Raw genomic sequence first — 14,189 nt, forward strand, 5'->3', positions numbered from 1 at the left:
TGCTGTGTCTTACCATATTATTTTAATGTATTATCTTAATTATGAACACAATGGTTTGTAGTGCAAACAGTTTTACCGTTTACTGCACTTTGATATTCCTCTCGTTATTTCTCTATGGTGGCTAATGAACCAGAAGTCTCACTCATTAGCAGAAAACAGCTTACTTCGGCAGAAGTCTGTCATTTCACTAGAAGACAGAGATATGGTGAGTTTTCCTTTCATGTCGACTCTATTCATGGATGTATTTTCATCTCTAAAAAACAGAAGGTGGCGCTATAACAGTGAAAACATGTAAAAATGCAAACATGCCAACACGAATATTGCGAATATAATAATCAATTGATTTGTGTTAACAAATATCGGTAAAACAAAACTATAATCTTTCTTCACTCCGATAAATTGCTACTGTCAGCTAGGCTATATTTGTTTTTATGTAATCATTTGTCAAATATATATGTGTAAACGTAAACAAACTTGATGATCAGCCAGCTACTTTCGTTCATCATCTTGTTTTGCAAATAACGGTTTACATGGTGCGCGCTTCAGGTGAGAGTACACACCCCCATACCGGAGCAGCAGAGTGGTACGGTCCAGACGCAGCCTTTTCCCTATGGAGTTGTTGCTGAGGAGCTTTCAGAGTTTCGGGGAACGAGAGAAGCAAGAACACGGGCGGCGATATGGCGCTGACAATGACTGCCCATTATCTCAGGAATAACCCGATTCACCCGGGACTGAATGTTCGAGTCCTGCTCACGCTGTCATTTGTGTCAGGTAGGTTTGATCATGCCTTAATTTCTGTGTCGTGAGCGCGCAAGCCTTTGCCAAAGTTTGAGGGAATCCAGCGGTCTGTGGAAAGTATTGAGCGCGTACACATGATGCCGTCCAGGCTCAGGGACAGTCCTTCAAAACGTCACAGTGCAACGTCGTTTGTGCCACGAAAAGTTTTTAAAACTTCAGTTTTGGCGATTTCATTTTGGATGGGTTTAAAATATATCCCTTGGAACACAAATCTAGCCGGCTTTAATTGTCGAAGACCGTTATTTTCCAAGAGCGAAAACTAACGTTATGCTGATTGTGTGAACGCAGGAATCTCACACGAGGACTGAGATTCAGCTGCCATGGAAACATCCTAGCAGAAACTGAGAAACAAACAATCGCTGTTTTATAAATATATAAATAAACATTCATTTCTAACCACACATCTTTAAAGAATGGTCGGATACTCGAAGTAACCCCTTGACATTTATGTTGGCAGTGGAATGCTAGTCATTGTTTGCCAGCTCGTAATCCATGCCAAATGTTGCGCTCTTTGTTTATTTGTTTGTTTTTTTAGCGTGCAATTGTCGTAGCAGAAAAATGGAGCTCGTTGTTATTTGATTCGTTTGTTAACTGAAATTAAACTAAAAACGGACTGAATTAGAAGTTTGTGAGCCTCACCTGATTAGCTGTTTCTAGTAAGTTCATCAGAAGTATTTTATGTAATTGACCTAAGTGACATTTGCGTCGCTAGACGATTATTTGGTTTTGCATTCAGCTGGCTAATAGAATATACTTTATTGTTCCATTTCTGGGAAATTCATCTTGGACAAGCATGACATGGCCAGTACACAACATTAAACTCACATAGCACAGTACAAACCATACAATAGATTACACATATGTGACCCTGGACCACAAAACCAGTCATAAGGGTCAATCTTTTTAAATTGAGATTTATACATCATCTGAATAAGCAATCTGAAAACTGAATAAGCTTTCCATTGATTGAATGGTTTGTTAGAATAGGATAATATTTGGCTGAGATACAACTATTTGAAAATCTGCATTCTGATGGTGCAAAAAAATCTAAATATTGAGAAAATCGCCTTTAAAGTTGTCCAAAGGAAGTGCTTAGCTATGCATATTACTAACTTTGAGTAGTAAATTTACTAAATATTTTTATAAAACATAATCTTTACTTAATATCCTAATGATTTTTGGCATAAAAGAAAAATTCATAATTTTGACCCATACAATGTATTGTTGACTATTGCTACAAATATACCCGTGCTACTTAAGACTGGTTTTGTGGTTCAGAGTCACATTATGGCAGTTCTCTACTGAATAATTTAACCACAGTTGGTACAATAGAATTCGCATGTAAAATGTGTCATCTGCAACAATTTTCCTAGCTTGTTTTAGAACATTTACCTCACATTTCTCCTGTATTTCTCCTGTATAAAGAGCAGTATGTACAAGTCAAGCCAGTTTTGAGCAAGATTTTGATTGGACAGTCAGGTTTCCATACCATACTTTGATACCATATCTTATCAAACTCACAAAAACAGACTGTCAGAACAGAAATAAAACAACACCTCTGCTGAAAATCCAGTTTAAGCTTGTTTTTAAGGCGGTTTTTAGCGGGTCATACCTGCAACCTTGCAGTTAATTTTAAACCGGATTTACCTACAGGCACAATTCTCATTGACAGTTAAACTCGTTCTGTCCCTGTCTGGGTGTCTACAAGCACACCTGTCACGACCGCAGTTGCCTTCTTTTAGCAACGGGCTTCAGCTGTGTATCATTTTGCAGCTGTAGGGGACACATGCAGGCAGAGGTCAGACCACAACACAGCACTCCGGCTCGTGCACAGTGGGGCGGTATCCATAGTGACCGTTTTGTCTGCACGAGACGGCGTCCTCGCGCCCGATCGATCCCTCAGTTGCTCAAAGCAAATCCCAGCATTTTCCGGCATTCGTCAGGCCTTGGGCTTGACAACAATTGTCGCTTTTGTCTGTGACTTGTTATAGTAAATGTTTGGACTGAGATGGGATGTTTTAAAGATTTACTTTGTAACTTTCATTTGCATTTTTATTGGTGTAGGAGTAAAGGTTGAGGCTTATTCTTAGAATTTTGTGACTTATAAACATCCTGAGACAAATGTCAGGCCAGACGCCCAGCTGAGGCTAAGACCTTGTGTCCAGCGGGGTCGGCCACTGCGTCTCCTGTCCTAAGGTTTGTCCAGACATGGTGTGGTCGTTCGCTGCACTGCAGTGAGTGATGGCGGCAGGGGAATGAGGAGAGAGAGGAGGAAAGAATAACAGTTAAAATACCACACAGGAGCTGGGGATTAGCCCTGGCATTCCACTCTGTGTATCCCACCCTCCCTCCTTCCCCTCGCTCCCGGTCTTTCTCTACCTCTCTTTCTCGAACTGCTCTTCACTCCATCTCATTCATGTCGTCTTAATTGCTTTTCTCTCTCTGTCTCTGTCACCGTGTTCCATTTTTATCCCTGAATCAAATTGGTTGGTTAATAACTTGGACTTAAAATTTTCTCCCAGGCCTTTTTCTTTGTTAAAGGCAGATTTTCTCCACGCGTCGTGTTATTTCAGTCGAGTGATATCAGTATCTAGACTTTTTGTATAGATGTAATGGGACTTTCTATGAATAGGCTACACTTAGGTGTTCCATTACTGAGCTTGAGGTACAAATCCCATGCTTTTGTTGAAGACTATTAAGTTTCCACACGTATTATCTAACATAAGATCAACAAGTATGAATGGTAAGTAGTTTAAAATGTATCAGATGTTAGTAACGACAGAATGTTTGTTTATGTGTCCCACATCTGAGGCCTTGACCTTTCCATACTTATTTAACAGTTATAATTGTGCAACAGTTTCATAGCTTTTATATGTGACCCTGGACTACGAAACCAGTCATAAGGGTCATCATTTTTTGAATTGAGGTTTATACATCATCTGAAATAAGCTTCCTATTGATGTATGGTTTGTTAGGATAAAACAATATTTGGCATATACAGATATGACTATTTGAAAATCTGGGATCTGAGGGTGCAAAAAAATCAAAACACTGAGAAAATTGACTTTAAAGTTCAGTCCAAATTAAGTCCTTAGCAATTCATATTACTAATCAAAAATTAAGTTTTAATATATTTACAGTAGGAAATTTACAAAATGTCTCATAGAACATGATCTTTACTTAAAGAAGTTTACTTCCAGAACAAAAATGCACACACATTTTACTCGCTCCCTTGTCATCCAAGATGTTTCTTTTTTCTTTTTCTTCAGTCGTAAAGAAATAATGTTTTTTGAGGAAAACATTTCAGGATTTCTCTCCATATAGTGGACTTCTGTCCAAAATGCAGTTTAAATGCAGCTTCAAATGGCTCTAAATGACCCCAGCCGAGGAAGAAGGATCTTATTAGCGGATTGATTGGTTATTGTCTAAAAAAATTGACAATTTATATACTTTTTAACCTCAAATGCTCATCTTGTCTAGCTTTGTGTACTCTGTGTATTCCGGTTCAGTTGGGAGTTTTTCGATCTACCCTAACTGTTTTGAACCGGAATACACAGAGTACAATCAGATTTAGATAAGACGAGCATTTGAGGTATATAAATTGTCCAATAAATAACCGATCGTTTCGCTAGAACAGACCCTTCTTCCTTGGCTGGGATTGTTTAGAGCCATTTGAAGCTGCCATGGTTAATTTATGGTTACCACACTTTAACTAAATTAGCCTTGGTTTTTTGGAACTATTTGTGGTAAAACCATGGTTCAGGAAAAAAATCTGGGAAAAAAAACACATTGTGCCTAAGCACTTGATTTGAGTGATGGTTCATATTGTTACATGCTACACACTAGACTTGAACAACCAATGATACAAATTCATACTGACGACATGGAAAAAAAAATCCTGTTACCAATTGTGTCCAAAACCCCTTTTTTACTAATAGGGTCTAATCTGGAACTACTCCGCATCTTCTGGTCATTAATTACTCACCCTTATTTTCTTCCAAACCTGTAAGACCTTTGACACAAAGAACACGAATTGAGATATTTTTGATGAAATTCGGCTGCTTTCTGACCCTGCATAAACAGCAACGCAACTGACACATTCAAGGCCCAGAAAGCTACCAAGAACATCAACAAAATAGTACATGCTAGAGTGACACGGAGGAAAACAACTGTTGAATAAAGTAGTTGTTTTAGTTTTTTTGCACAGAAAAAGTATTCTCATAACTTAAATTGCGGTTGAACCACTGATGTCACATGGACTATTATTTCGTAAACTTTTCCAAAGGTTTGGAACATCATGACAGTGAGTAATTAATGACAGAACTCTCATTTTTGGGTGAACTATCCCTTTAAATTCATGCCGATCCCAAACCAGGAACCATTAATATCAGAAGCTGATAATATTCGTTACATAACTAACTTTTTTCTTTCTAATTCTTCTTTGACTGTTGTCTTGACTCGCTTCTCTGTGATCGATAAAAGCACTAAAAGGTGATGTGGGAATTGAAGCATTAGTGGTGTTAAACGCAATCCTTTCAACACTCTTGATCTCTATGTTTTTCTCTAGAGCTTAAATCACTGCTACCCGGCCCCCTGAGTGCTCTCGCTTATCAAGACAGAATAGATGGGGCCGGCGGTGTGTCTGCGAGTAAGATCTATCTGTAACATGATTTTATTGATAATGCTTGTGACATGGAATCTGTGAGGTAAAACAAAGTGTTCTGTCCACAGGACCATTAAGGCATCAATACATTAAGCAGCTTCCTTATTCATTGTTTATTCATGAACAGCCTATGAAAAACATGCATGTTCTGTGGTTGCAGGAGTAGAGATTTCTCCACTTTGCCACTCCAGGTCACGCTGCTTTGGAGCGGGGTTGAATAATGAATGACCTCTTTATATAGACCCTTTCATCTGTGCTGGTGAGAGCCTGTCGGCGCAGAGGCGTGTGGTGGAGAGTGAGCTCACCTTATAATGTTGACCTTTACACTCTCTCAGACCTTATGTAATGACCAGTTTTACTACTTTTAGAAAAGAAATTAGTTATTTTGTTTAGCAAGGATGCTTTAAGTTGATAAAAAAGTGCATTTATAATGGTACAAATGACTATACTATTTCAAATAAATGCGGTTTGGCGGCTCAAACATAAAATTAAGGTTGAACCACTGATGTCACATGGACTATTTCATCAATGTCCTTACTACCTTTCTGGGCCTTGGATGTGGTAGTTGCATTGCTGTCTATGCAGGGTGAAAGCTCTCGGATTTCATCAAAAATATCTTAATTTGTGTTCCGAAGTTTTGGAACGACATGATGGTGAGTAATGACAGAATTTTCATTTTTGGGTGAACTATTCCTTTAACATGTCAACTTCGACAAAAGATCTGTTTCTTTTACCAGTCTATAACAAGTACTTGACATATTGCATCTCTCCACAAAAAGTTTTCTCCTGTTGTACCCTGCAGGATCAAGATGAGCTGTCTTTGCGCCGTCAGAAACTGAAAACGGCGCTGCCAGCGATTTCTCCCAAATTGAGGTGCTCTGTGCAGTAGAACAAAAATAGACAGGTTTTTCAGAAAATTAAGGATCACAAGGAGATTTAATAGCCGACACAGATCGATTTAAAATTTTGTGACGTTTAAAGAGGGGGTCGATGAGATGTCAGTGCTGTAGAGAGTTGGGATTCATTCATCCGTCCCTCTGTTGCAAAAGAGGATTAAGCCCAAGCAATAATGGAGAGGCCAGCTTAGGATGCTATCTGTGTGCGTGCGGGTCGTGATGGTGCTGTTGTTAACATAAGAGAGAAACAAACAGACAGTCGGTGATCTCTGAGTGCAGTTCTCCCCAGTATTAATCTCTGAGATGACTGGCCCAGCTTTTTGCTGGAGCATGAAGGGCAGCCGTGTTTCGGTGACCTCCTCATCAAGCAGCTGTCTCGCTGTGGGTGGGGAGATGAGCCATGTGTCTTCTATGAGCCTGTGGTCGTTGGTTAACAGTGACATTTTCACCCTGTGTGTAGTTTCTAACTTCTTTCCATGGTTTGATTACTCTCTGCAGCTGTCAGTGGAGGAGGACGGCGGTCATAGATATGTTTCGTGATCTTTGCGCGGCTGCTGGTTATGACTCGGAGTGTGTTATTATGATTGCAAAGGATTTGCATTTTCTGCACTGATTTTGAGAGCAAGTCAAAGCTTGAATACTCCACTATGGATTTAAACATGATGAAAACTTGCCTGTGGCGACGTTGCTGATGTTACTTGTCATTTCATGACACTTTCAAAGTGAAATGTCCAGTGAGTGGCACTAAAAGCATGTACAGTTATGTCCAAAACAGATGAATCCACTAAATCAGGCAACATTTTATGTTGCTTATGTGTATCTAGGCAGAGAGATGAAATGTCTGGTGAGTGTATTGCTTTATCATGTTTGAAAATAGCTTACCACCTACACTAAAACCTACCTATAGTCTAACTAAAAGCAAATGTGAGATAAAAACACATATTTGCTGAAGCTTCCCTGTAGTTCACCCAGGGCTGGGTGATTAATCGGAAATCAGAACCTCGAACCGACGCTATTTGCTAATGCCGATTATTTATTTTATTTTTTTATCCTGTTAATACTTTTCCCTTAAAAATATAATACCACATGTGTAGTCAGCGCTATACTTTGCGCTCTCGTCTCTTTGCCGCGCCTTGCACATTTATGATGCCATCAAGTTAAAAGATTTTAAACTTTTACATGCAGCACCGCTCATCAATGTCATTTCCAAAACAGTGGACCAATCAGAATAGGGCTGTTCAATTAATCGAAATTTGGTTTCGATTTCGATTTCTCCTTCAAACGATCATGAAAATGCAGTAATCGAAATGAGACGATTATTGCGCCCCATTCCGCCCCCTTTCCACTGGTGCGCTTTCGCCTAATTTCACATGCAAATCAGCTAAATCATGTAACGTGACTTTCATAAAACGAGACGTGCTTGATTTATTAATGTTTTTTCGATGTTGTGTTTTTAATAGCGCATAAGAACTTGCGCTGTTCTGTGTATGCGCTCAGAGACGGAGCAGAACACGGACATTTAAAGGTGTCTTTTAGCTCAGGGTGCGCCTAAGCGCTCAAATACAGGCAACAACATTTCAAAATGAGGCGCTTGGTGAATATTCATGTAAACTGACAAGAGTTATGTCTTAAATGACCATAAACAGTTGAGAATGAAAATATGTGTGCAACAGTATATTAGACCCGTGTGGTACAGCGGCAACACATAATATTCCTTCTGCCGTCTCTATGCCTAATATGAATAAAACGTAAAAATACAAAGACAAAAATCACTCACTGCTCTTGAATGCAGGATGTTTGTAGTTTTAATAAGAATCAAAGCATGTTTAACTATTACAGTGAAGACCCTGTTTTATTTACATTCAAATAATTACATAAAAATTCTGTAGTATTTTTAGACTACTTTAGATTTGCATACAAACATTCAGTATTTTTTAAAGTAATCTTTTTTTCTCCCTGTATTGCTACCTTTAAATTAATCACTATATAGAGTTTTGGACCCTGTCATAATCGTTTAAATAATCGTGATTACAATATTGACCAAAATAATCGTGATTATGATTTTTGCCAAAATCGAGCAGCCCTAAATCAGAAGACCCCGGAGGGGCAAAAGTTGGGTCATATGATGCCATTTCATGTTTTCTTGCATATATAAGATCTGTAAAGTTGCAAAGAGTCTCAAACCTAAAGAGAGATTCTTTATAAAAGTTAAGACTCAGCCACACCTTCCTAAAACAGCTCATTCAAACACGTCCCCACAAATCTGCATCACTGTGGGAAAATTTGCATAACACCACCCAAAAGTATACGCAAAGTTAGAAGGCATAACTTTTATTCTCGCTGTAGTATTGTTGCAGCTGTCTCTGTGTTGTGGAGATGTTTTGTTTCGAAAGCAAAACTTATTTGTTTGGCCTTCCAACTGAGTACATAACTAGAAATCCATGGTTTTTACACTTTACTGCACAATCTAATTGTTGTTTAATACTGACTAAACAACATTTAATTCAAATGCCCACTTAATATTTAATATTTGGGCATTTCTTAAAGATAAAAATGCTACAGCCACTGTAATTTCTTGAATATTAAAACGTGTGAAGGGTTTGAGCTTCACGATGCACAGTTAGTTGTTTTTCTGTGTTTGCGTATGTTAATAAATGATTTACCCTACAAATCTGATGAAATTGCTTTATAGTAAACATTAACTCACATCAATATGCAGAGAAGAAGTTTGAGATGTTCTACACATGTAAGTGATAACAGTTTGTGTTCTCTTGGATTCTCATCCGTGGAATGAGCCACTTCCAGTATTTTTCTGATTACTCGACACAGAAACAATGCAATCGATTTTTTTTTTTTTTTAAATCGAGAACTCGAATTGAATTGAGGAATCGTGACAGCTCTAGTATTGTGCAAGGGACTAGTCGCAGACATTTCTTGTAGCTTGATAACTTTGTTTTATATACATTTTGTGAATGACAGTCATTGGTTGCAAACATCAAAAGTCAACCTAGTAATGGTTTGCCTATAGTTGCCTCTCTACATGAAACTTGCCCAGGAGGAACTGTTTAAACATCGCAAAACACCTGTAAGTCATTTCATTGCGTGATATTATGACACGGAGAAGGGAACGCGTATAGATTTCATGCAAAGTGTAATCCATCCTGACTTGTTTCTTTTCTTAAGTGCTGTTTTGTTGCCATGGTGTCTTTCTCTCCCACAGTTCCCCACCTTTCCTTTTCTTTCGAAGCTGTTTGGTTCTGTATTTTGAATGTCATATTCTATAGTGTTTACAGAATGATGTATTCTGGCCCAGTTTATGCGTATTTGCTGCATTGTGTGGAGGTTTCAGATATTTCTCATATCGTCCCGGAACGCCTAGAAATCCCTAGGGTCTCTTGGAGGGCCCACAGTGCTCCTTACAAAAGGCTGTTTGTGTGTGGTGTGTTGTCACTTCAACCCTCTCTTTGTGTGTGCCCGCAGCCCTGGAAGGTTTTAATGAGAGGCCTATTAAGTTTATGTGTGGGTGTTTGATAATTTACTGACAGTTTAGACTTCCACTTAGTAATGGTGTGTGTTATCATATGGCCAATAGATTTGTGTATAACGCCTGCATTGTTTGTGGGAAGATTGATGTTATCGCCAAAATATCCTGAAATAAGTTTGATTCTTAATGCAAATCCAGTAAGGGGCTTACAAAAGAAATAGTTAGGTTTATTACAAATATACTTCTTTTTGCTTCACAAGATGTTAATTGATTAACTGGAGTCTTGTGGATTATTGTGATGCTTTTATCAGCTGTTTGAACTCTTAATTCTGACGGCACCCATTCGCTCCAGAGCATTCACTGGTGAGCTAGTGACATCCTGCTAAATTTTCCCAAATTTCTTCCAATGAAGAAATCAATTCATCTACATCTTGGATGGCCTGAGGCTAATTCAATTTTCAGTAGTTTAGCATTTTTTGGTAAACTATTCCTTTGAGGCAGTGCAGTGAAAGCTTTTTAAGCCTGTTTTAAAATGCTTGGAATGCAGCAGATTAGACTCTGATTTAAGAACATTCTCCACACAAGCTGTAGTCGTAATGTAGATTTGACCTGATGCTGAGGTCATTGTTACCAATCTGTACATGTTCATAAGATTTTGGCTCAGTGAAAACCAGAACTTTGCTTTATGACCTTCTGTTCTGTTTCACTTTTAATGCAGTACCTTTTACTTATCAGTGAGCACCAGTCTTTCCTGGTTTTCAACAAGTCTTCACAGGCACGCTGGGACCATGAAGTGGTCAGTTGTTTCCCACACAAGCGTTGTCTAATATCCAGCCTCACTTATCAGCATTTTTGGGTGTGAACTATGTTTGGCTGTCTGATCCTCTGAAGCAGCCCTCTTCACTGCTCTACTTCATGGTGTCTTGTGTGACATCTTTGGTTCTTTTTTGGATTACCACAAGCAGTGTGTTAAACTAGTAGTCAGCTGCTATGGGGTTTTAAATTGTGATTATATAGGGCCCTAGGAAAACGCGGAATGTCATGGAATTTGCCAAATTTTGGATGAATAAATCAAAAGTAGGTCAGTACACTTAAATCAAAATACCATATGGACTAGTGTATGTAAATATATAAGCTGCAAAAAAAGACTATTTAAATATGAATCCTGCATGTTCTGTGTGAATGAATGGCGCAAATGTTCGGTTTTGTTTACTACATGTCTATTGAAGCACGCGTGGTGCTCGCTGTGTTTTCAGCCACTGCCACCTCAATATATTAGTACATATACACATGATCACTAGAACTGCTCTGGGACTCACTTCATGAGCATTTTAGGTTTCTTTTGAGAAAAACTATTGTTATATCAATAGGCCCTAACAGCAACCCGTCAAAATAAAAGTTTGTTTTTAACTTTTAAAACTGTGACAGAAATGCATTACTTAATGTATTGATAGTAGTAGTAGTAGTAGTAGTAGTAGTAGTAGTAGTACAATTATTATTTAAGCATTTTAATGAGGAATATTTACCAGAAATATGTAAATGCACACCATAGTACTTCTGGGAAAAATATAAAAATTATATTAACTGAAATCATGAAACTAACTCGATTTAACAGGAATTTATTAAAAGTTTAACAAAAATGTAATTTTTCTGGCCCTATGAAATTATTTTTTTTCTCAAATTCAGTTTATTTATTTTTTGCAAATTTTGTATAATCTCTAATTAACTGCGTTTACTAAAAAAAAATAATTATATATATAATTTAAATATATATATGTATATATATATATATATATATATATATATATATATATAATTTTTTAATAATATTTTTTTTTTTAGTAAACGCAGTTAATTAGAGATTATTAAAATAATTAAAACATTCAAATGTAGTCCAGAAAATTAATGGGAAATACAAAATTTGGTAAAAATCTAACTGAATTTGAGGGAAAAAAAATTATTTCATAGAGCCATAAAAATTTAATTTTTGTTAAACTTTTAATAAATTCCTGTTAAATCAAGTTAGTTTCATGATTTCAGTTAATCAGACATGCTTTTTGATTTAATATATTTTTTCAATGTAACCATTGAAACCAAAGAGTTTAGAAAAATTTAAATAATAAATAAAAAATCTGGAAAAATTAAAACAGAAAAAAATTTAATTTGGGAAAAAATAAAACTGATTTTATAGGCCACTAAATATAACAACTAAATCTAAGCTAGATATATATTTCTAAATGAATATGTAGGGGTGGGGTGAGAATCTGTGCTTTGACAGTGAATCAATTTGATTCATAATTCCGCAGTTTATTTGTGCTAATTTAGTTCTGTATTTAAAGAAAAGCATTTGGTTATTTAAATACTTGCCCAAATTTAATTTAATTATTATTTGCTTTACTTAAATTTGTAAATTATTCATTCATTATGTATTAATTTATTTGTCTGTTGATTTACTTATGTACTTTGCATATTTAAAATCTGTTATGGCCAATGCATGGCACATCAATTGGGACTTTTCTGTAATTCTAAATACATTTTAAATAAATAATACAAAACAAAAAAATAATCATTATGCATTTTCAGTCATTTTAAAAAATGATTTACCTTTTCACGAATTGCATTATGACAGGTATATGATATATAATTTCATGTACATCTCTATGTGTATAACATTTTATAAACAAAATCCTATTTAATTTCTGTAATATTTTTAGATAATAAAATAAGACATACTTGATTATTTCCAATTATTTGAAAACGGTAAATATCTCTTTAGTTTTCTGATGGTGAACTTGAACGTGTCCCAGTTCAGCCAGAGGATAACAGTCTAGCCACCTTTTTTTTCGGAAATGATTCACCTAAAATCCTTCCACTGTGGACGCACACGTGCTTTAATCATTCATGGAAATATCTAGATTGCAGCCCAGATCCTGATCTACGTTCGGCCTGGTTGCAGCACTCAAACTCCTCAGTATCTTAGTGTGCTGGTGTCTCTCTTTTTTTTTTTTTTTATAGCGTTCCACTGATGGAGTCCTTCCTGGTTTTCTCATTTTGTCACTCTGGAATGCACACGCTCTGAAACGCAATTCTGACAACTATGCCAGACGAGGATCGCTATAATTGTGTTCTCTTTCTTTCAAACGCATTGGAATGTTATACAGCAACTGTAATTATAAAGACTGCTGAGCTCTTCACTGCTGACGTCACTGAATGACTTCGGTCTGATGTGGCAAAGCCTTTGCTGTCATGATTGCAGGCAAATGTGAAACTCTGCATATTGTTGTCATCATCCTCATCTTTGCATACCATTGTTGTCATATCATACACATAAGGGACTTTGAAGTTCTTGGAGCTCGTGGTTTAACATTCCTTTTCTGATTCCTTGATGTGAATGCTTTGCCATTGACGCCTCCAGGAGACAACCTTTTAACTTCGGGGACAGAACCGGACGTCTTTTGATTTCGTGAAGGGCTTGTGATTGAAAGACTGTCGGCGTTCACTTGAATTGAGGCACTCATCCATTTTATCTTCATGTGTTTTTCATCCGTAACCATGTGCAGAGAATCTGACTGCTGCATCCCACCCAAGTGCATCTGTCTCCTCTCACTCTTTAATTAGTTAGTCCCTCAGTGCTGTTCAATTGGAGCTTATGAAAGAAAGTCTTTTGGGCTTTAGTACAGGCTTGTGGTGTGCACGCACACTCAGACTCACTCAGTATATAAATATATGTATGTTTGATTCAGACAGCATGCTAACAACCTTTTATTTATGTATTGTGAGCATGCTGTCTGGAATGAATTTAATTAGATTAAAAGATAGTGGTTTAGAATTAGAGGTGCAGAATATATCATTACCATATCTGTTAGTGAACTATAGAAATATAAATGTCTTTACTGTCACTTTTGATCAATTTAATGTATGCTTGCTGAATAAAAGTATTAAAGGGGTCATCGGATGCAAAACTCACTTTTACATGTTTGAACATTAAAGGTTGTATCAGCGATTTCTAGCCTATAACATAAAGTGTCAATTTCAGCTGACCTTTCATCACGATCCGCTCGCTGCCTGCCCCATAAATTGTCTGTGAAAAAAAACGCGTCTCTCTGGTCAGCCTAGGGTCCGAGATATGCCAAAAAAACAATCGGCACTACCAACCTTTCCACACAAAAACAAACAGTGTTCCAACCAATCAGCGTCAGGGATTTGGTGTTGTGGACTTTCGCTCCGCCTCCCTCACATCCCTGCACCAGTAGGAAAGTCCACAACACCAAACCCCTGACGCTGATTGGTTGGAACACTGTTTGGTTATCTGTGGAATAGTTGATAGCGCCGATTGTTTTTTTGGCAT

General features: G+C 37.2%; 1 protein-coding gene across 2 annotated transcripts in view; it reads left to right on the forward strand.

Annotated features, from left to right (window-relative positions):
• Positions 1-649: 649 nt before the first annotated feature.
• Positions 650-14,189, forward strand: part of nectin3b (nectin cell adhesion molecule 3b) — a 70,773-nt gene continuing 57,233 nt past the window's right edge. For both annotated transcript variants that reach the window (XM_073825078.1, XM_073825077.1), the window contains exon 1: positions 650-771. In XM_073825078.1, coding sequence (XP_073681179.1) covers positions 678-771 — 94 coding nt within the window. In that variant the 5' untranslated portion in view covers positions 650-677. The remainder of the gene's footprint in view (positions 772-14,189) is intronic.

Source organism: Garra rufa, chromosome 19, assembly GCF_049309525.1.
Source record: "Garra rufa chromosome 19, GarRuf1.0, whole genome shotgun sequence".
Taxonomy (NCBI): domain Eukaryota; kingdom Metazoa; phylum Chordata; class Actinopteri; order Cypriniformes; family Cyprinidae; genus Garra; species Garra rufa.